The sequence below is a fragment of the Procambarus clarkii genome, chromosome 93 (assembly GCF_040958095.1).
Source record: "Procambarus clarkii isolate CNS0578487 chromosome 93, FALCON_Pclarkii_2.0, whole genome shotgun sequence".
Lineage (NCBI taxonomy): Eukaryota > Metazoa > Arthropoda > Malacostraca > Decapoda > Cambaridae > Procambarus > Procambarus clarkii.
Window position 1 is genome coordinate 2,813,115 of NC_091242.1, and position 22,140 is coordinate 2,835,254.

The window sequence follows — 22,140 nt, forward strand, 5'->3', positions numbered from 1 at the left end:
GATGAAATGTTCACACGTAATAATAACAGAACGAGGGGACATGGGTGGAAACTGGAAACTCAGATGAGTCACAGAGATGTTAGGAAGTTTTCTTTTAGCGTGAGAGTAGTAGAAAAATGGAATGCACTTGGGGAACAGGTTGTGGAAGCAAATACTATTCATACTTTTAAAACTAGGTATGATAGGGAAATGGGACAGGAGTCATTGCTGTAAACAACCGATAGCTAGAAAGGCGGGATCCAAGAGTCAATGCTCGATCCTGCAAGCACATATAGGTGAGTACATATAGGTGAGTACACACACACACACTCAGGAATCTGTACACCTGTTGATTGACGGTTGAGAGGCGGGACCAAAGAGCCAGAGCTCAACCCCCGCAAGCACAACTAGGTGAGTACACACACACACACACATTATTATATATATATATATATATATATATATATATATATATATATATATATATATATATATATATATATATATATATATAATCTGTCTACCTGCCTGTCTCTCTCTTAACCTGCTGCTCATCTCCACACAAACACACACAACAGAACCAAATCATTATCACTGAACAACATAGCCAGAAAAGATTCACACGCAGTAACGACCATTTTACTAAACAAACCTCTACCAAAGCGGTTTCTGATCTTTTCGAAAGCCACAAACTACACAAGACACCCCGATCAGCGGGTCGTTAAGGGCGCGAATGGCTTGGGGAAACTGCCTAATTGGGTGGTGGGGATTCGTGTCTTAAAAATGATCTAATTATCGATCACGACATTTTTCTCTTCCGGGGAAGGTTATCTTGAGGTTAGAAGGGGAAGGTGAGAGACTGCGTAAGACTTGGATCGTGTTACCGCTATCGAGAAAACGATATCCGATTTCCCTGTGCCAGCGTCTCTCACGATAAAAACAACATTTTGTAATATTTATTAGAATACAGAAAAAAGGTTTTCTGTAGCATTTATTTTACAATATGGGACAATATGTGATGGTATAATTTTCTCTAGATGAAGGAGCGCAGAGAGAGAGAGAGAGAGAGAGAGAGAGAGAGAGAGAGAGAGAGAGAGAGAGAGAGAGAGAGAGAGAGAGAGAGAGAGAGAGAGAGAGAGAGAGGCAGAGAGAGTCAGAGAGAGAGAGAGGCAGAGAGAGAGAGAGAGAGAGAGAGAGAGGCAGAGAGGCAGAGAGAGAGAGAGAGAGGCAGAGAGAGAGAGGCAGAGAGAGAGAGACACAGAGACAGAGACAGACTCACCCCGTCACTGCTGGTCCCTAACCTAACACCCCGCCCGCGCCTCGGGTAAGGATCACATAGGCCCCACCATCAACAGCTCACAGCCTACCCCCCTTAAACAACCACACACACACACACACCTTCCAAGTCTACATCCCTTACCATCTCTCCTCTTCCCCGCTTACCCTTACCTTACCTCAACCCTCGAGTGGGTTCTGAGAGTTCTTGTACTCCCTAAACTGGGCTCGGAACCAGACTTGTCTCGTGATAACTTATCTACAAAAGCCTGTTGTCTGGAGTGCTCCGTTGACCCGCCTATCCATTGCAACCCTTGTTGGTCCGCTCTCGGGTCCCTAACAATCAATTCCGGGATATATTTCCTCCATATTGTATACATGAATCTATTCTCAACTTCGTCCAAAAGTTGAGAATAGATTCATGTATACAGTCTCCTCCCTATAACATTGGCGAAGACACAAGATGATATAATACGTAGAAGGATTACAATGGTCACCTATACGGTTGCTACCAGACTTTTCATCATAACCCTGATGTTTGATACTGGCGGGATGATATATATTATATATATTATATATATATATATATATATATATATATATATATATATATATATATATATATATATATATATATATATATAACCTATATATATATAACCTATGACAACCATCTTTGTAACCCATATGTAACTCCTTTTTTGTAACAAACTTCAAATAAAGTAAATATATATGTGTACATACAAAAGAATGGGGGTGGTAGGAGAAGATAATATTAGTGTTCAGTGAGAAACCACAAGGTCTCCTCTGAATACTTTTTATTTTCTTCTCCGAGGCTATGGGTCCCCACATTGGCACCAGAGGTGGTACCCTCACAAACTTTATATATATATATATATATATTATATATATATATATATTATATATATATATTATATATATATATATATATATATATATATACATATATATATTTTTTTTTTCCCACTTATTCTTTCTCTTTGATTCTAGAAGAATTTCATCTCCCAAATGATACCTTGTATCTGGCCTGCTCTCTACACTTATCTTCATTACATTACAATTGCTCGGGTTAAACTCTAACAACCATTTGTTGGACCATTCCTTCAGTATGTCCAGGTCTTCTTGAAGCCTCATGCTGTAGGAAGGATAAAAGTTATTGAGAAGAATAAGAAAGGTCCGCCCATGTGTCTCAGTACCCATAATCCTTCCCTCCCATCTCTCACTTCCCTCTCCTCCCCTTCCTGTGTAACTTCCCCTCCTCCTCCTGTTCCGTCTCCCACTTCCCTTTCCTTCTCCTCTTCCCCAGCTCCCCAAGCCACCACGTGGCGCCACCAAGGTATGATTCAACCCTTCCGGTCACACGCCCCCCCCTTCCACCCCACGCCCCCCCTTCCGTACCTCTCCCGTCAACAACCCCCTCTCCTCATGGAATGGGAACCCCACTCGCTCTTTCCTTCTCCCCTTCTCTTATTCCCGTTACTTTTACTATTGCTCTTCTTCTGCACGCCCACCAACCTCCCCCTTTTTAGTATCTTCCCCCCCACCTTTTACCCCGGGAAGGTGGCGTCATACTGGTATTGGTCACCACACCTGTCACCTCTCCCACACCTGTCGCGCCATCAACCACACTTACACAGCTTACCACACCCGCCACCCACGTGATCACGCGTATGGTACCTGCGTCATCATCTTCCCTCCCTTCTCTTGCCCCCACCCCCCCTCCCCCCCCTCCTTCCCTTCCTTCTCTCGCCCCCTCCCCCCTCCTTCCCTTCCTTCTCTCGCCCCCTCCCCCTTCCCTTGCCACCTTCCCATCTTGTTGCTTTACCTCCCCACCCCTACATTGTCATTCCACTCCTTACTGCACCCCTCCCATCCCTACAGCACCTCACCCATCTCCCTTCCCTACTTACCCACGCCACCCTAATGAACGGGTCAATACGTGACTGGAACAGGTGTTAGCTGGAGCAGGTGTTGGCTGGGACTCATGGCCCACATGACTCATGACAACAGCAACACTACCATCACTAATATTAATACAACAATAACAACAATATTTCATTCTTTTTCATTTCAAGGTTTGTCTTCTTTCATCACCAGCACTCTGTCCCTCTTGTCTCCCCCCCCCAACTCCTAACCTCATTACTTTGCATTTGTACCGGTTGAAGTCTAGTAACCACTGCAGACGATGAGTCACAATAACGTGGCTATGATGACCAATCCAATAACCAAACATAAACGAATCATAAATACTCATACTCCGCTTAAGTAAAACAAAAATAAGAAAAGTAACACTTAGTGGGCCAGCCAGAGGCTTAGGGCCCGCGCAGGAATATTACTGCAAAAAAAGGTAACTAGGAACCAAACCATAAATGGTATAGTAACCATTTTTATGTGAGGCTGGAGCCCATCCGAGCCTCCTTGTGGTCCCCTGCAGTCCTCTCCTCTATCCCTCCTCCTCAGCTTCGTCCAATTACGAAACAGGGATAGAAATGATCATGTTTACTCTGCCAGCTCACTTGCATGTATCAGAATAGGTCCCAGTACAGAGCCCCGAGGTGCTCTCTCATAGTCACCCTGTGTTTCCCACCCGAGAGGTATTCGCATGACACCAGCCCGTCCTCCCAAGGTTTCCCAATGTCAAGAGACTGTCATACTAAAATGTTCTAACCGACCAGAGGACCCAAAACAGAAAATGGGACAGTATGTCAATGTCGCGAGCCGCTACCATTTTCCAGCACGACAATTTTTGACCTTAGGTAAGAGTTAACGTCAAAATGTGACGCTCTATTAGGAAGACAGCCTGGCCACACACCCGAGCACTATTCCAGTGTCACCAGCATTGTTCTCAAGTTTATACAGAAGAGTTTTGTGCAGGAAACAAAGGGGAGGCAGCAACCAAGGGGAAAAAACAGCTCATCCTTCTCACTTCTGTTTTGTAAATGTTATTTGGTCGCAGAACTCAGATTCGTTAGGCATGATTTACTGAAGCCGATGGTAAAAATTTGTCAAGAAATCTATATGTCGCCTTCGTGTGTGTATTCATCTAGTTGTATTCGCCTAGTTGTGCTTGCGGGGGTTAAGCTTTGCTCTTTCAGCCCGCCTCTCAACTGTCAATCAAATGTTACTACCTACTAACTTTTTTTCACACACACACACACACACACACACACACACACACACACACACACACACACACACACACACACACACACACACACACACACACAGGAAGCAGCTCCGTAACAGCTGTCTAACTCCCAGGTACCTATTTACTGCTAGGTAACAGGGGCATTCAGGGGTGAAAGAAACTCTGCCCATTTGTTTCTGTCTGCCTGGTCCGGGAATCGAACCACAGAATGACGAGCCCTGCGCGCTGTCCACTCAGCTACCAGACCCAGATGTGTGTGTGTGTGTGGGTGGAGGGGGACCCACCTGGCTGGGGCCGGATACAACACCTGTCATTAGTAATCACCCCACATACCGACATCTGTTCTATATTCTGCCCTCTCACTATACTTAATTATATGCCGGTGTATGTACAACCACGGAGCGAACAACATATATGTATACTGTGTATACACGTAGGTATATGTATGAATATATGGGAAGATAGATGTATGACCCGTGCGAGCAGGCTCCGTAATGAACACACACACACACACACACACACACACACATACACATACACACACACACACACACACACACACACACACACACACACACACACACAGTCTGAGCTATTCTGGAAGGCAATACGTCACAACAAGTGGTTAAGGTGTGGCCCTAGGTGTACTGACCCCTGGCGGCGAGTGTGGCTGGGGGTGTACTGACCCTGGCGGGGAGTGTGGCCCTAGGTGTACTGACCCTAGCGAGGAGTGTGGCCCTAGGTGTACTGACCCCTGGCGGGGAGTGTGGCCCTAGGTGTACTGACCCCTGGCGGCGAGTGTGGCTGACCACACAGGGCAATGCAGGTAGGAAATAGGTACTCCATGAGCAGATAAACAGGACAAAACGTCACCAGAGGCACCTTTAATTGGGAATTAAGTCTGAAAATTGGGTACGCAACTGGATGGCCTAGAACAATTCTGATTGGGAGAAAATGGGGTGGGAGTCGGTTGGAAATTTGATTTGTGGGGAAAATGGGGTTCGTAAATTGGGGCTGGAGGGATGTTAGAATTGGGGGAAAATTGGAGAATGTGAGAAAAATGTGAGCTAAGCGGAATGGGCGGGAAATACTTACCTGCAGACGTTACTTGTCGCAAGACGGGTTTTTTGGCGGGACTCCGATGCTGCGAGCTGATTGGCTGGGTGCCGGGTATGAATGAACCAATTACTAAGAGGTAGGTGTGTGTGTGTGTGTGTGTGTGTGTGTGTGTGTGTGTGTGTGTGTGTGTGTGTGTGTGTGTGTGTGTGTGTGTGTGTGTGTGTGTGTAAGGAGAGCGGGATGTAGCTCCAGAGCCCGCCTCATAGCTATTTGAGGCGCTTGGTGACTTTCATTCGTTGACGTTCCAGTATTTCCTTCTGAAGGTGTGAATGGTAGATGCTTCCACCATCTGCTTCGAGATCATTCATCTTGTTTGCTCTCTCACTATCTACGAGTATTTCCTTACATCTCTCACTCGTATTTCTCAAGCTTCCACTTGTGCCTCTTAGTTCCATCGTCCCTCACCTGGAAAGAGGGGGGGGTCTCTAACCTCTTTGGTTATCCCCTTGGTACCGTGAACGAAGTGATCATATCTCCTCCTGACCTTTAATGCATGTCCACAGTTTAGTTCACTTAGTCCATATTCAAAGCTCGAGTGATTTACCTGTGTTATTTGTCTCGTGAAAAATCTTTGGGCCATCCCAATGTTACTCTCTCTCTCACACACTCTCTCACTCTATCACTCACTCTCTCACACTCTCTCTCTCTGACTCTCTCTCCCACCCAACTACAGAAGACTTACGAACACTTGCTTCCCTCCGACGTTCAGTTTACCTGGAAAGACAAATAAACATACAAGTTAAAACTATACATAATGCACATGACTATACAAAATACATATTTGGATCACATTATGTATCGTGTAATACACGTCGTAAATGAGTGTATTTAATATTCGTCTGATTTATACATCCTTATTAACCATATTTATGTATAATGTATCCTGAGAACCAATTAACAACATTAATAAGTCTTGCATCAGTGACCTCTACAACACTCATCTAAAACTAACAACAAATGTAGTTTATTTCACAACTTCAGCCACTAAAATCAATTCCAGTGTGCATTCGTTTCCTAACATCTCCCTGTTGGTTGCAACCTCCGAATTGACAGTACGTTTTAATACTAAGTACATTTCCTGACTGTCGTACATAGTACATAATTGCACTTATGGGGCTGTTACATTTACCTCCCCATTTTTGGAGGACGGGCTGGCTGTATAGGACGTTTAGAATGTAGTTGATGACTCTCACATTCTACGGTTTATTTGGCTTGAGGTGGAGTGATGGACGGGTCGACGGCGTCTTCGCGTTCCCTGTCTGATACCTGTCTCCTCTGTCTCCCCCCTCGCTCTGTACCACTGTCACTGTCTCCCACCATCCCTCACTAATTGTTCACTTGGTGTTGTGGTAGTGGTGGTGGTCACTGTCAACCTGTCTCTAACATTCTCCGTTCAGTATTGCCCACTATAGGCCAACAGTCTATTTGCATAACTTCATGAATAGCCTGTTGGACCAAGCTCTCACAAGTCAAGCCTGGCCTTGGACCGGGCCTGCGGAGTAGAAGAACTCCCAGAACCTCAGCAAGCAGGTATCATAAACTACCCCTACTCCCCACTACCTACGTGAGAGAGAGAGAGAGACGTGGGAACTAGTTTTTGCCTTCACCTTAGCGTGTGTAATCACTCGACAATCTCTCGACCACACTTTCCTGTCCTCTCATCCCTCTAGGAGAACCCACCGCTCCCAGCACTGATCTCCCAGCATCACTTCTCCCAGCACTGATCTCCCAGCATCACTTCTCCCAGCACTGATCTCCCAGCATCACTTCTCCCAGCACTGATCTCCCAGCATCACTTCTCCCATCACTGATCTCCCAGCATCACTTCTCCCAGCACTGATCTCCCAGCATCACTTCTCCCAGCACTGATCTCCCAGCATCACTTCTCCCAGCACTGATCTCCCAGCATCACTTCTCCCAGCACTGATCTCCCAGCATCACTTCTCCCAGCACTGATCTCCCAGCATCACTTCTCCCAGCACTGATCTCCCAGCATCACTTCTCCCAGCACTGATCTCCCAGCATCACTTCTCCCAGCACTGATCTCCCAGCATCACTTCTCCCAGCACTGATCTCCCAGCATCACTTCTCCCAGCACTGATCTCCAGCATCACTTCTCCCATCACTGATCTCCCAGCATCACTTCTCCCAGCACTGATCTCCCAGCATCACTTCTCCCAGCACTGATCTCCCAGCATCACTTCTCCCAGCACTGATCTCCCAGCATCACTTCTCCCAGCACTGATCTCCCAGCATCACTTCAGTCCTAGTATCCGGCAACTCCTCCCCTTCATTAGTGCTCTGGTACTAGAGCCCGGAGTAGTACATATAATATAGCTTACAAGTTTTGTAGGTTAAACAGAACATTGATGCGTCTAATCTTGCGAAATGATGAAAAAGCGTAAGACACATTGCACAATTGTCTCTTTCAATAACGCAAGGGCAGCCCGTCCTCCAAAAATGGGGAGGTAAATGTAACAGCCACATAAGTGCAATTATGTACTATGTATGACAGTCAGGAAATGTACTTACTACACTTAGTATTATATATAAGATTTTAGGAGGCGTAGATGCAGCAGACAAGGACAACCGCTAGGATGAATAGAAAACCTTCCGCGTGTAACCAGTAGACAAGTGCAGGAGGTTATGGAGACTAATTCCAGGTGTTGTTTTGGAAGCAAATTGGCTAGAGTCCCCCTTCCCCCCACTTCACCTCCTCCCCCCCCCCTCCCCACTAGCAAGCATATATAACCTTGACCACCCCCAGTCAATTCCAACTCGCTTTCTATCTCCCTGACCCTCAGTACCCCCACCACCACAACCTGACCCCCACCACCTCCATGACTCTACCCCACCACCACACATCCCCATCACCGTAGACTACCACACCTTGCGTCACCACACCACCACCCAACACCCACAAACAAAATCTCTGCCTAAACCTTCCCCATCCATCACGCCCTCCAACCAAACCCCCACCTGTCCCACCACAATTGCACTTCTCCCACCTCCCATTACATCCCTTAACCAAACACTTCCAACACCCCCCCCCCTTACCCCTACCAACACCCGTGACGTCACCTCCCTACCAGTCCATGTACCACACCCAGAACCCCCCACCACAACCCCCTTACCTGGTCTTCCCCATCATATTATACCTCCCCCCCCCTCCCACCCTTCAAGCTACACTTCCCCTACACTATCATACCTCCCCACACGCACCCACCTCCCCAACATTATTACACCTAAACCCTGCGACACCTCCCCCTCTACACACTCACAGCTCCCTGACAAGAGGGAGCCAGCTTAGCTTACCTGCCAACACCCACACATCGTGTCAGCAAGGCGGACAGCCCGCCTGCTTTCATACCTCTCACTGTATTTCCCACTTCTATACTTCCCTTCACCTATGCCTCTCCTTCCTCTTTACTCCCCCTCTATTTCACTATTCCCCCCCCCTCCCCACCCAGCCTCACCTCCTCCCCAATACCGCCACAATCACCCCCCACCCCACGCAGTCACCACTCCCCCACACTAAACACACCCTTACCTCCGCTATACCCAATACACTCTTAAACTAACCCCCCCCCCAGAACAACCTCCACCAGCATCACACCCCCCCCCCCCCCATCCCCCATCCCAAACCAGAGAACTACCAAGTAGATCAAACAAGTTGGAGCGGTCACTTTTCAACCTCTTTTTGCATTCAAGAACAACAAAGGAATCCGCGCTCTGTACCATATACCTTCCCTCGGTACAGGCAAGAGACACGGAGGGAGGGAGGGAGGGAGGGAGGGAGGGAGGGAGGGAGAGAATGAGGGAGGGAGGGAAGGAGGGAGAGAAACGTGAGGGAATGGCACGTAAGGAGAGAGGTCGGAAATTACAGGAAAGGAGGGGAGGGAAGATAGCAATATAGGGATGAAATAAGGGATTGAGCTAGAAAATAATAAAGAAAGTGGGAGAGGAGAGAGAGATTGAAGGAAGGTAGGAGATTAAATATTGAGAAAGGGAGGGGGGAAGGAGGGAAGGGAAAGATGGAACAGTTGATGTCATGCTCAAGGGAACAGGCTTGGTTCACTGTCCCTTAACCCCCCCCCCCCCCCATGGAGATGATGGAGAGAGACGCCTGTTTTGGAAGATGACAGTTGATGGTGGGGAAGAGCAGGGGGGAATGGGGGGATGGCTGGAGGGCAAGTGGGTGGGATTATGCAGGTGGGTGGGGGGTGTGTAGGTGGTGTGTGGTGGGGGTAGGTGGTGGGGGTGGGCGGGATGTGTGGGCGGGCAGGACGTGAGAGGAAAGTGAAATCATGTTGAATACAACTGGAAAGTCTGAGATCATGTTCAGTCGTCTGGTGCTCATCTTGGCTCATCCACCCACCCCGCCCACCCCCTCACTAACGCCCACCCCGCCCACCCTTCACTACCCCATTACCCATTACCACACAACCCTTCAATTGCTTTATTTCCGCCATTACATCCAGCCAACCCTCATGTATGTATGTATGTATGTATGTATGTATGTATGTATGTATGTATGTATGTATGTATGTATGTATGTATGTACAAAGGAACGCTTCTCTGTATATATGTATGTGTGAATGTATATGTACGAATGAATGTATTTTATAAATTAATATGTTCTTAGTCTATCTAAAACAGTTTGCAAAGTAAAGTATCGCCCTTCAGGTGAGAGGGAGAGGAGAAGGGGAGGGGGAGAATTATCTGAGGAAAGCGCCAAGCCATCACGACTATATAGCCCTGGGAAGGGGTCAGGATTTGGGATGGGACGGGGGGGAAGGAATAGTGCCCAACCACTTGGACGGTCGGGGATTGAACGCCGACCTGCACGAAGCGAGATCGTCGTTCTACCGTCCAGCCCAAGTGGTTGGGAGCTAGTTGGGAGGGGGGGAGGCTGGGGAGGAAGGGGAAATGGGAGAGGAGAAGGTAAAGGGAGAGAAGGGAGAGAATAAGCTCGACCTACTGCAGATTTACCAGGGATTACTTCAGGTAACAAAGGTCGGATGGCCAATGATGATAAGTAGGGGTCAGGTCGTTAAGAGTAATCCTTTTCCCAAACTAAAATTTACCGGCTCAACTCTGGTTAGGTCCTCATTATTAGCCCCCCCCCCCTCTGGGGCTTCTGTCGTTGTTGTTGTTGTTGCTGCTGTTTTAGATTCAGCTCCTCATAACCAAAAGTTGCAAGTAGCACGGGCTATGGTGAGCCCGTAGTGGACGACTTACCTGACACAGGAGCGGCCTGGCTGTGACTGTTGTGGGCTACTGTCGCTTCACTTGCTCATAATGCTAGGCTTCACGCTCTGGTTTAGTCGCACACGTACCCGGGTTTAATTACTCCAATCCTTGTAAATTAAATCAATTTAAAATTTTAATCATTTCAATTTTAATCCTAATCCGGAATACGCCAATTTCACTCTATTATTGGGATTTATCGGTATGCAAATCTACTCTAAACCGAAGTTAACTGATTAACTGTTGAGTGTGTGGTGGATTTGGCGAGAATGTTGATAAACAGACGGTAGGCTTACACTCAGGACCCCTCACCTGCACACTAGCACCCACCAAGGGTGAGCTAGTACGACCTCCTGCACACTAACACCACCAAGGGTGAGCCAACAGGAGACAGATGATGAGGACGCCAGTGGGCGCCAGTGAAGGTTTAGGGTGGTACACAATGTTGCAACTGGGACCCTTAACCCCTGTATGGGCCCAGACTTGTGGTCGAAGCGGAGCATTAACCACTATGGGGAGAGGCGGGTGGTCGAGGAGGGGAAGGATATGTAGTAACGAAGGGTCTTCAGGGGGAACAGCACTCCAGACGACAGCTGAGAAGGATGCATGGGTTAAGGATAGTCAAGATGGGAAGGATAGGGGGACGGGAGTGGAGGTGAGAGGGGGTTTAACGACAGGTTAAGTGGTAATAGGTTAGCGGTAGAAGGGGGAGTTAAGAGAGGGGATCAAGAGAGAGGGAACATAAAAGGGGAGAGGTTAGTAGGGCGAAAAAGAGGGACACAGCAGACGAACCGACCGCTCACGGGGGTGCAAAAAAGCAGGACAATCGTGTGTGTGTGTGTGGGGGTAACTCTAGACCATCGACGTGCCTCCTGGTGGGTGGTGCCCCCCCCCCCCCTACATCCCCTTTGTCCTTCAGGTAGGTGGTACCCCCTCTACACCCCAGGTGGTGACTCCTAGCCCCCTCATTCCTCCCCTACCTCTAACTGCACTCCTTTCTCACCTACCTTAACTTCCCCTCCCCCTCCATCTCTACTCCACCTTCACAGCCTTCTTCTACCCTCCGGAACGTTCTTCTCGTCTCCCCTTCACTTCCCCTTATCTCCTCCCCTCGGCTACCAGCCACGCGTGTGGCAGCCACGTGAGGCGTAGTTAACAAGGGCTGTGCAAAAGAGATCAAGGACGGTTAACGAAAGAGGGACGTATAGATGCGAGGTGAGGCGCTGATAACGAGGTGGTGGGAGGCACAAGCAACGTGAGGCGCTGTTAACGACAGGGGGACGAACAGTAGCGAGCTGAATGAGGCACTGTTAATGAGAAAGGACGTGGGGTAATGAGGTGAAGCCGTGTTAACGAGAAGGGAGCTTGCAGTAGTGAGGTGAGGTGCTGTTAACGAGGGGGACGTGCAGTAGCGAGGTTGGGCAGACGACAAGAGAACAGCAAACACATGTACCAAAAAACAATTCTCTCATCACCAGCAGCACAAGAAGCTTTGGCGACAGGAAGACGCTAGTTTAACGAACATGCGCGCGGTTAACGACAGGGGAAGAAAGACGATCGGTTAACGTAAGAGGCTAGGGGTAACGAACGACACACACCAGTAACCAACGAGCCAGCCAGCCGACAAGTAGTCACCATGACATAGCAGCGTAATGTGGGCTGACACCCACTGAGGAGGAACACTGCAGTAGTACTCACCTAGTTGTGAGTGTAGCGGTGGGGGAGGGGAGGAGGGGTTGTAGGATAGAGTGGAGGGGGTGCTGGTGGTAGGTAAGGGGGTAGGGGGGATCAGTGGTCTGGTATGCTGCAAGTGGGGAGGTGCTAGTGGCAGGTAATAGGGGTTCTGTGGTATCCAACTTTTTTTTTGTTTATTAACACATATAGGAGCAGCTGCTGGAGACTATATGAAGGGGAGTATAGTGTCAAGACCTATCTACACGATGCTAAAAATCTCCATCACACATGAGGGTTATACAGGGTCATACAGAGCCATGTGATCAGTAGCCTGTACTTGCAAATTTTGGACGCACTATGTGCGGATATCCTCAAGGAGATCAGATCCCCCCATTGCCTCGAATACTGATCTCACATCTGGGCAGCTCCCCTTCTACCAAGATCATTGATGTAATCCAGGGGAAAGCTGCTAGTCTGATCAGTTCACCCGACTTCACATATATATAAGCTCAAGTCATTAGCCTCCCGACACAAAATTGTATTTCTTTTTCTCTTCCACCGTCATTTCCGTGACTCCTGCTCTAAGGAACTTGAAGTTTTCTTTCCCGGCTTCATATGCAGTTAGTACTTACACTGAAGCTTCTTCTCACAGTCACTGAATGTTTCATTTTACCACCATCTTGTGGAATGTTCCATCAACCAAGTGATGACATTAAGAGGTATTACTGGTGGAAGGCGAGAAGGAGGCATATCCATATAGACCATACTAACAGCGAGGGAGGGGCACCAGAGCAAACAACCAAGTATCAGTAAACACTGCAGCTCCACAAGGGAGAGCGTGCACACACAGCGAGACGCCAGTATAAAGCGAGAACGATAATGTAAACACACCATTTGTTTAATGTTTCGAAAAGGAGTGAAACAATGAGCTGAAAACTAAGAATTATATATATATATATATATATATATATATATATATATATATATATATATATATATATATATATATATATATATATAAAAAACAATTCTTATAATAACGGTGTGGAATATGTTAAAACAAATTAGTACATGTAGCCTATCTCTAACCAGGCATTACCTACGAGAGAGAGAGAGAGAGAGAGAGAGAGAGAGAGAGAGAGAGAGAGAGAGAGAGAGAGAGAGGATGTTCAGAAGAAAAAATCCAGTTTTCCTATGCCAAATTCCGGTGATTTGCTGATTAATTCGTAAAGAAATGGCTGCAACATTCACAATATTTCTGCAACATTTCCAGTGTTATAAAAAACAATCATGCCTATCAGAAATTAACAAAATTCCCGCCATGCTAAATCGTAGTCTACTGCAGTATTTTTCGGAGCCAATGATCATATTCTAGTAGTGCAACGCATAGTTCCAGCATTGTTGGAAAACCAGTAATAACGGTCACCATCTTTAAACATTTAAAATTCCAATAATGTTAGATGAATTTGAGATTTTCCAGAACCAGTAACATTTCAACAATGACAAAACAATTCAATTCGTACCAACTAAATTCCAGCGTATTTTTGTGATGCATAACTCAAAGGCCGCTTAGTCTAACCGCCGTGTTAAAACATTTACTGAATGACTGAAAAAGGAAATTCACTACTTTCTTGAAAAACGGGATTCAATTTTTTCCTGTCTCGTGTATCTAATAATTAAGAATACATTTCTCATAATTGGGGGCTGTTCTGAACAGCGGAGGGTTCCCACGCAACTGGACACACTCTCTTTGTTCTTAAAATAACACCAAGTAATTGTTCATCCGGACATACAACTAAATAATGCCGGAAGGCAGAGGATTGCCTACGGCTGTTTCAGCCTCCGAGTTTAAATTCACAGCTTTCGATTATTACTGATTATTCCAATAGTTAAGACATTCATTAAGGAATCCGGAAATAAATCATCTTTTTCATCGTCATTTTTGTGACACTAGTAAATTTAAAGTACTTGTCCGTTTGTCTGAACACAGAGAGAAAAGCCTAATCGCTTTTCCAGAAATATAAATGTATACATAAAATATGGTAGGCTTAGACGGGGGCGTGAAATTGAATTTGAGTTAGGCCTAACGCCTATTCATGCTCTGTTGATATTTCAAGTGATTGCTTATCCGAATGTAATACAGAGGGAAGAAAAGCAATACGGCCTACGGCATATCCCTCCCTCGCCAATCTACGCACTCCCTCTCCTCCCATCTCTCCAATCTACTCTTTCAGCTTTACCTCGTACTTCATTTCCACTCCACATCTTCCTTTCCCCTTACCTCCTCACTCCACCCATCCCCATTATTCCTTCACTACACCCTCTCCATCTTCTTCCCTTCCTTCTCTATCCACCTTTACTATCTTGTCCCATTAGCTCTTCCACCCTACTTCACTCCTCATCCCACTCATGACTATACAATCCCCCTCTACCCTAAGTCCTCATGTCTATTATCCTCCCCCTCACACCACCGCCACTCCCCACCGTCCTCATTTCCACACATCTCCCCCTCCTTCTCCCTTCCCCTCCTAACATCACTCCACCTTTCTCTCCACTTCGGCGTCTACAGTTTTAGTTCTGTACTTCAAAATAACAGCGACATTATTTTGGCAGATGGTGTATAGACACAACTGTATACAGATGGACAGAGCTGTATACATTTAAGACAGACCTGTATATAGATGGACAGAGCTGTATACATATAAGACAGACCTGTATACAGATGGACAGAACTGTAAACAGATGGACAGAACTGTAAAAAAAATGGTCATAACTATATAGAGATGGACAAAATCTGGGCCTTTTTCTTTGTAGAATGGACAGGGAAGACCGCAGTGGTTTGTTGGACATCACTGATGAGGCTTGGACATCACTGATGAGGCTTGGACATAACTGATGAGACTTGGACATCACTGATGAGGCTTGGACATCACTGATGAGGTTTGGACATCACTGATGAGGCTTGGACATCACTGATGAGGCTTGGACATCACTGATGAGGCTTGGACATAACTGATGAGACTTGGACATCACTGATGAGGCTTGGACATAACTGATGAGGCTTGGACATCACTGATGAGGCTTGGACATAACTGATGAGACTTGCCTTTATTATCTAGCTTTGTGATCATCTTTTCCTTTACGCGTTAATCTTACAGAGTTCAAGGTACTGAGGTTTCTGTTTTATTGCGGGTTATAAGCTATTCTTGGCAGCTCATGTATAAACCTAGTCTGTTTTTTTCGTAGAACACAGTCCGCGGATTGATTTTACATCCAGACCCCCCAATTTTTGTTGGTTTCAATGGAGTTATGGAGCCAAGGAACTGTGACCAAAATCTCTCACCCTGTCCAGGGTTCGAACCTAGAACCTCTAACTTGTGAAGGGAGAATATCCAGTTGGTTAGTCTAGTGTCTACACAGTCTAGTGTCTGTCTATCTGTTCCCTGTTTGGCTTCTGTTTATGTTCAAGGTTTGCCGGCAGTTTATAAGTTTGCTTGTCTGCCTTCTGTTTATCATGCAGCGTCCGTCTGTCTGTCTACGCTTCTGTTTGTGGTTTTTGCGTCTGCATTTTGCCTAACAACGTGTTTGCCTATCAATCTCTTGTCCACCTGTTATGTATGTCTGTCTCGCTGCCCGCTGTCTCTGAACGGCAGCCTCTGCTACCACTCTAGCTGTCAGTATCATCCTCTGCTACCTCATGTTACCATTCTAGATGTCAGTGTCAGCCTCTTCTAACAGGATCTACCTATCTCTCGAATTTGTACTCCATCACATAACGAAATCAAAAAGATAATAATAATAATAACAATTATATATCAGGTTAGGTGAATAAACTACCAAAAGAGGTGAAATATGTGACAACCAGATAGATGTTTCCACTGCACAAACAGCAATTTCGACGCTCTTATACCCCCTGAAAAGCAAAATCATGGAACGCACGCATCAGGGCAACAGGCTGATGATCAAAACATGCTTTCACTTTAACAATACAAAAATCTTGTACATGAAGGCCTAATTATGGAATCTCCACATCCCTACATGTAACGATTTGGTCCTGGGTTCGAGTCCTAGCCAGGGAGGATTGACAAGGCACCAATCCTTCACTGTTTGCGTCTGTTCGATTAGGGAGTCGTATTCCAGGGAGAAAAACTTGTGGGTAAGGCTTACCATGAACTATGGAAAGATGGAAGCTCTCAGCCTAACATGAATCAAAAGTCGTCTCTTCCTGTATAAAGCCAAAAGGCATACCAGATGCCCCAGTAGCAAAGGGAAGGACATTGTTCCCACAGTGAATCACCCTTTCAGGCCAGAGTAAGCCATGTCCGGGTCATGAGTCAACAAGGACCCAACGTAAGTATTTCCACAACGTGTGTGCCAGGATCTGCATCCACAAGGCCTAATGTAAGACTCCATATTGTCTATATATGTCTGGGTAAAGTGCTCTGTGCTATGTACCCATAAATACCATGTATAACCTTATACTCACAACGGCTCAGAATACCTTTGAACCCATAAGGGGCCCAATATAACCTTGTACCCACAAGGGCCGAGTATAACTTTGTATCCACAATTAAGGGCCTAGTATAATACTGTACCCATAAGGGCCCAGTATAATGTGCCCCCCCCCCAACAAAAGCCCAGTATAATAATACTTTGCCCACAAGGGCCCAGTATAATACTGTGCCCACAAGAGCCCTCAGTATAATACTGTACCCACAAGGGCCCCCAGTATAATACTGTACCCCAAAGAGCCCCAGTATAATACTGAACCCCCAAGAGCCCAGTATAATACAGTGCCCATAAGGTTTCAGTACAATACTGAACCTACAAGGGCCCAGTATAACACTGAACCCACAATGGCTCCAGTATAAAATTATACTCACACTGGGTCAAGTATAATACTATACCCACACTGGGTAATGTATTATACTGAACCTATAAATATCCGGTATAATCCTGTACCATAAAGACCTAGTACAGGCCTCCATAACTACTATACTCTGGTGGGATATCTTCGTAGTCTTAAAAACTGCGTAATTTGGCTCCATAGGGAAACACCCATTTTGAACTTGTATATCAAAACACAAGCAATAACCAGACAACAGTATAATACACTAACACTAACCAAGCACCACTAACCATACAACTCTAACATTAACCAGACAACATTAACAATCACTAGACAATACAAGCACTAAACAAACAACGCTAACCAAAGAACATTAACCAGAGAACATTTAACACTAACAAAACAACGTTAACCAAACAGACAACACTAACATTAACCAAACAACACTACCTAGACAACACTAACCAACAACACTAACCAATAAACCACAACACCCAAACAAGATGAAGTAATAATTGTATTCTAAGGTGAATAATAACTCCCAAACGAAGGAAATTTGTATCGTAAAATTGTGGAACTTATCCGGACCTCACAGTCCGGATAAGTGATTGGAAGTGAAGCTAGTGATCCGGATAAATGATCGAATAACAAAATAGTGGACTGTGAGGTCCGGATAAGTGAATGAACGTGAAGCTACGAGGATAAGTGAACATACGACAAAAAATTGAACTGTAATCCGGATAAGGAAAAGTGGAGGGGGGGAAAAAAAGTCCGGAGGTTTGTTCATCATGGCGTTCATTGACTCGTTCATACCTTTAAACATGATGGCTGTAGTGAACACAGCAGAGGCGTCAGCAGGTAGCGGTGTGTGGTCTCTGCTTGTGTCTGCTGCTGCTGCTGTAGGGCTAACGTTCTTGTGAACAGATATGGCTAATTCCGAAGCACCACACTGTATTCCTTGCACGACACACGGCGTGTACAACACTGAGGGTGAGGGACGCCCACGGCGGGGTGTTCCCTGTGAAGGAAGAGAGGCACGAGCGTGGGGGCGAGGAGCGACCGGTCACGCGTCTAACAGTGTCGGCGGCCAGACTGGTACTGACCGTGGCGCCCGCCAGGACCGCTCCAGCCCCTCCCCTGCTCCTGCTGCTGCTGCTGTCCTCTTCTTGATGCTGCTGCTGTCCTCTTCCTGCTGCTGCTGCTGCTGTCCTCTTCTTGATCTTGCTGCTGTCCTCTTCTTGCTCCTGCTGCTGTCCTCTTCCTGCTGCTGCTGTCCTCTTCTTGCTGCTCCTGCTGCTGCTGCTGTCCTCTTCTTGATGCTGCTGCTGTCCTCTTCCTGCTGCTGCTGCTGTACTCTTCTTGCTCCTGCTGCTGTCCACTTCTTGCTCCTGCTCCTGCTGCTGTCCTCTTCTTGCTACTGCTCCTGCTGCTGTCCTCTTCTTGCTGCTCCTGCTGCTGTCCTCTTCTTGCTGCTCCTGCTGCTGTCCTCTTCTTGTTCCTGCTCTTTCAGGAGAACAGCAGCACAACAGTATCTGTTCTTGTGCGCCTCCTCTTACTACTCCTGCTTTTTTGTTGCTGCTGCTTCTGCTGTTGTCCTCTTCTTGCTGCTGCTTCTGCTGTCCTCTTCTTGCTGCTGCGTCTGCTGTTGTCCTCTTCTTGCTGCTGCGTCTGCTGTTGTCCTCTTCTTGTTGCTGCTGCTATCCTCTTCTTGTTGCTGCTGCTGCTCTTTCAGGAAAACAGCAGCACAACAGTATCTGTTCTTGTGCGCCTCCTCTTACTACTCCTGCTTTTTTGTTGCTGCTGCTTCTGCTGTTGTCCTCTTCTTGCTGCTGCTTCTGCTGTCCTCTTCTTGCTGCTGCGTCTGCTGTTGTCCTCTTCTTGCTGCTGCGTCTGCTGTTGTCCTCTTCTTGCTGCTGCGTCTGCTGTTGTCCTCTTCTTGCTGCTGCTTCTGCTGCTGTCCTCTTCTTGTTGCTGCTGCTGCTGCTGTCCTCTTCTTGCTGCTGCGTCTGCTGCTGTCTTCTTCTTGTTGCTGCGTCTGCTGTTGTCCTCTTCTTGCTGCTGCGTCTGCTGTTGTCCTCTTCTTGTTGCTGCTGCTATCCTCTTCTTGTTGCTGCTGCTGCTCTTTCAGGAAAACAGCAGCACAACAGTATCTGTTCTCGTGCGCCTCTTCCTGTTGTTGCTGCTTCTTCTGTGGCCTTTCTGCTGTTGTGTTCCTCTTGTTATTACTGCTTCTATACTCTGCTCTTGCTACCGCTCCTGCTGTGTTATTTTCTTATGCTGCTGTTGATGTTGCTCGCTCTTATTCTTTGTGAATAACCTACCCAAGAGAGTGACCTCGTGCATGGCATGTTTACACACACATGGAAAGCCAATGAGAAATGTTAAAGTAGAGGACTGCAGAGAGTTCAGGAAGGCCTTAACTACAACTACGTTTCTTGCCCGAAACGTCATGCCTACTAGTGGCTTTAGGTATTGTATGTACTAGCTCTATCTATAAATCCAACATTATGTTTGTAAATCATCTATGTCTGTACTTTTCCTGGATTGCAAATACAAATAATCGCCAACAGAACCTAAATACTTAACCTAATCTTACCTACGCCTAACTATAAATATAATTTTTATGTATAATAATATTAATTTATGAGAACAAACCAGTTTTTAATACACAGTATGTTAAAATTGATGAATGCGTCTGAAGAGAACGGCCGCTGTTTTAAACAGCCTGGTGTGAGGACGGGTTGCATGAGCAGTGAATAATATGGTGGGAAGGGGGATGCCTCCTGCTGCAGAAGGTGGAGGCAGCCCCCCCTGCTGCCTCCACCAGCCCCCACCTGCCTCCACCAGAAGGGAAGGCAGCCTCCTGTCTCAAAAAGGGGAGTCAGCCTCCTGCTCCAGAAGGAAAGATAGCCTCATGCCGAAGAAAACCAGATAGTCCCCAACTACAGATGGGTTATGTATCCCAGCTCCGGGACCTCGTATCCCAGTTCCGGGACCTCGTATCCCAGTTCCGGGACCTCGTATCCCAGTTCCGGGACCTCATATCCCAGTTCCGGGACCTCGTATCCCAGCTACGAGAATAAGACTTGCATCAAGCCTCCGAGTTGAGGCTCTTTTCTGTGCTTAACAGGACAAGATCAAGCCACTTGCGTTAGTCAATTTCGTGAATATTAAATTACATCACTTTATGCGCTTCTGTTTCTGAGACAAACTGGAGAAATTCATTATTTCTTCACATATTTTTGACACGCTGATATGCATGTAAAAAGAGCAATAGAAAAATATCCACTCAGAAACCGTACCAAAACAGCAAGGAATATTGTGAAAATACAGCATAGGCTACACAAGCGCTTTGGAAACAGCCACTTGGGAAATCATGTCGTCCAAGAGAGACTGATAAAGAATGCTGGTTCAGACAAAAAGATAGAAGACTTTGTTCTTTTTTTTGCACATGAGACAAAAATAACATTACAATATACAGCACATTTCTCCGTTTAATAAATAGTTCACAGAACAGACCATTTAATGAATATTCCTCCAACAACAGGCCAAGTCAACGAATACTCTCAAACAGAAGACTAGCTTTCCAATTCAACTCGGTACTAGAACTTTATGAAGAAATATCAGTACATTGTCATTAGTCTATGTACACAAAAATACAGTATATTATTTACCATCCCGTGTCCTAACCTAGCCTAGCCAAGCCTAGTCCCCACCAGTGTACCTGGTACATTTTATACTTGGGACAAAGCTCTACTGGTCATTCAAATGAAGAGCACTGGTGGTGGTGGCGGCTAGCGAGTGGTGGAACGTCGGTTATGATGACAGTACTGGGTTGTGGGCGGCCACTGGTAAATGGTAGTAGCAGTGAATGGTGTAGCGTGGGCGGTTTTCCCCTCACCTATGCCCAGAAAACACCTCCCCGCCGCCCATGTAGCTTCAGCGCTCTCTTGAGTTCACTAAACACTGATGCCGTGTCCTCTGTTGAAGGTTTTGTGTTGGTATCACTGTAAACAAGATGAATAAAGCATTCAATACAGTTATGTAAGCCTCCTTCCCCAGTGAATTACTCTTCAGAACCATCTTCTTATCCATCCTAGTCTTATCCATTTCCTTCTTATCCATCTTCGTCTCATCCACTTTATTCTTATCTGTCTTCGTTTCATCCGTTTCCTTCTCGTCAATCTTCGCTTCATCCATCTTCTTATCCATTTCCTTATTCATTTTCTTGTTATCCATCTTCGTCTTCATCATCATGCGCATCACTTTCTTGCTATCATCTCGTGGACTTAAACTTAACTTTTAGCTAAACTTAAAAACTAAATCGAGGAATTTGGAGGAAGAAGAATGTTGGACCCGATAGATGACTTTCTCAAACTATCAGCACAAACTATTAAAAGTATCAGACCAAAATAAAACACGAAACAATGGGGGTATAAATTAGATAAGTTTAGATTTAGGAAAGACCTAGGTAAATACTGGTTCGTTAACAGGGTTGTTGATTTGTGGAACTAGTATAAATAGGAGATGCCTCGCATGGGCCAATAGGCGATCTGTAGTTACCTTGATTCTTGTGTTCTTAAGTACACATCATGGAGTAATCGTGGACAAATAATATCTAATATTAGACCAACAGGGAGACTAGAAACACTGAATAAGTAGTTAGAAAACATCGATGATTTAGAAACCCGTTTTGACCTAACCTGGAAGCGTTGTGAGAGAAAATTGGCAGACAGCCGTGGTATTGGAGGAGGTAACTTTAATTATATTAGGAAAGTGTACCCCCAAAGAAAGCAGAACAGAGCTTAAGTGCTCAAGGATTCTG

At 46.1% G+C, this 22,140-nt stretch overlaps 2 protein-coding genes across 2 annotated transcripts in view; both read right to left on the reverse strand.

The window, feature by feature from the left end:
* The window catches only part of LOC123746838 (uncharacterized), a 73,985-nt gene extending 55,558 nt beyond the window's left edge, over positions 1 to 18,427 (reverse strand). Inside the window, exon 1 of the mRNA XM_045728634.1 lies at positions 18,129 to 18,427. Within this exon, the coding sequence (XP_045584590.1) occupies positions 18,129 to 18,138 (10 nt within the window). The 5' untranslated portion in view covers positions 18,139 to 18,427. The remainder of the gene's footprint in view (positions 1 to 18,128) is intronic.
* A 665-nt stretch (positions 18,428 to 19,092) lies between these two features.
* On the reverse strand, positions 19,093 to 21,569 carry LOC138359803 (probable serine/threonine-protein kinase irlF). The gene is made up of 2 exons (XM_069319508.1): positions 21,386 to 21,569; positions 19,093 to 19,517 (listed from the first exon to the last, which is right to left on the reverse strand). The coding sequence occupies exons 1-2, from the start codon at positions 21,567 to 21,569 to the stop codon at positions 19,093 to 19,095; spliced, it is 609 nt and encodes a 202-aa protein (XP_069175609.1).
* Between the last annotated feature and the right edge of the window lie 571 nt (positions 21,570 to 22,140).

What these genes read in the sequence shown, in the direction of transcription:
- LOC138359803 (XM_069319508.1), bottom strand. Translation starts at nt 21,569, where the DNA reads ATGATGAAGACGAAGATGGATAACAAGAAAATGAATAAGGAAATGGAT. An exon ending in TAAGAAGATGGTTCTGAAGA is followed by an intron (nt 19,518 to 21,385) that starts GTAATTCACTGG and finishes GGAACACAACAG; the next exon opens with CAGAAAGGCCACAGAAGAAG.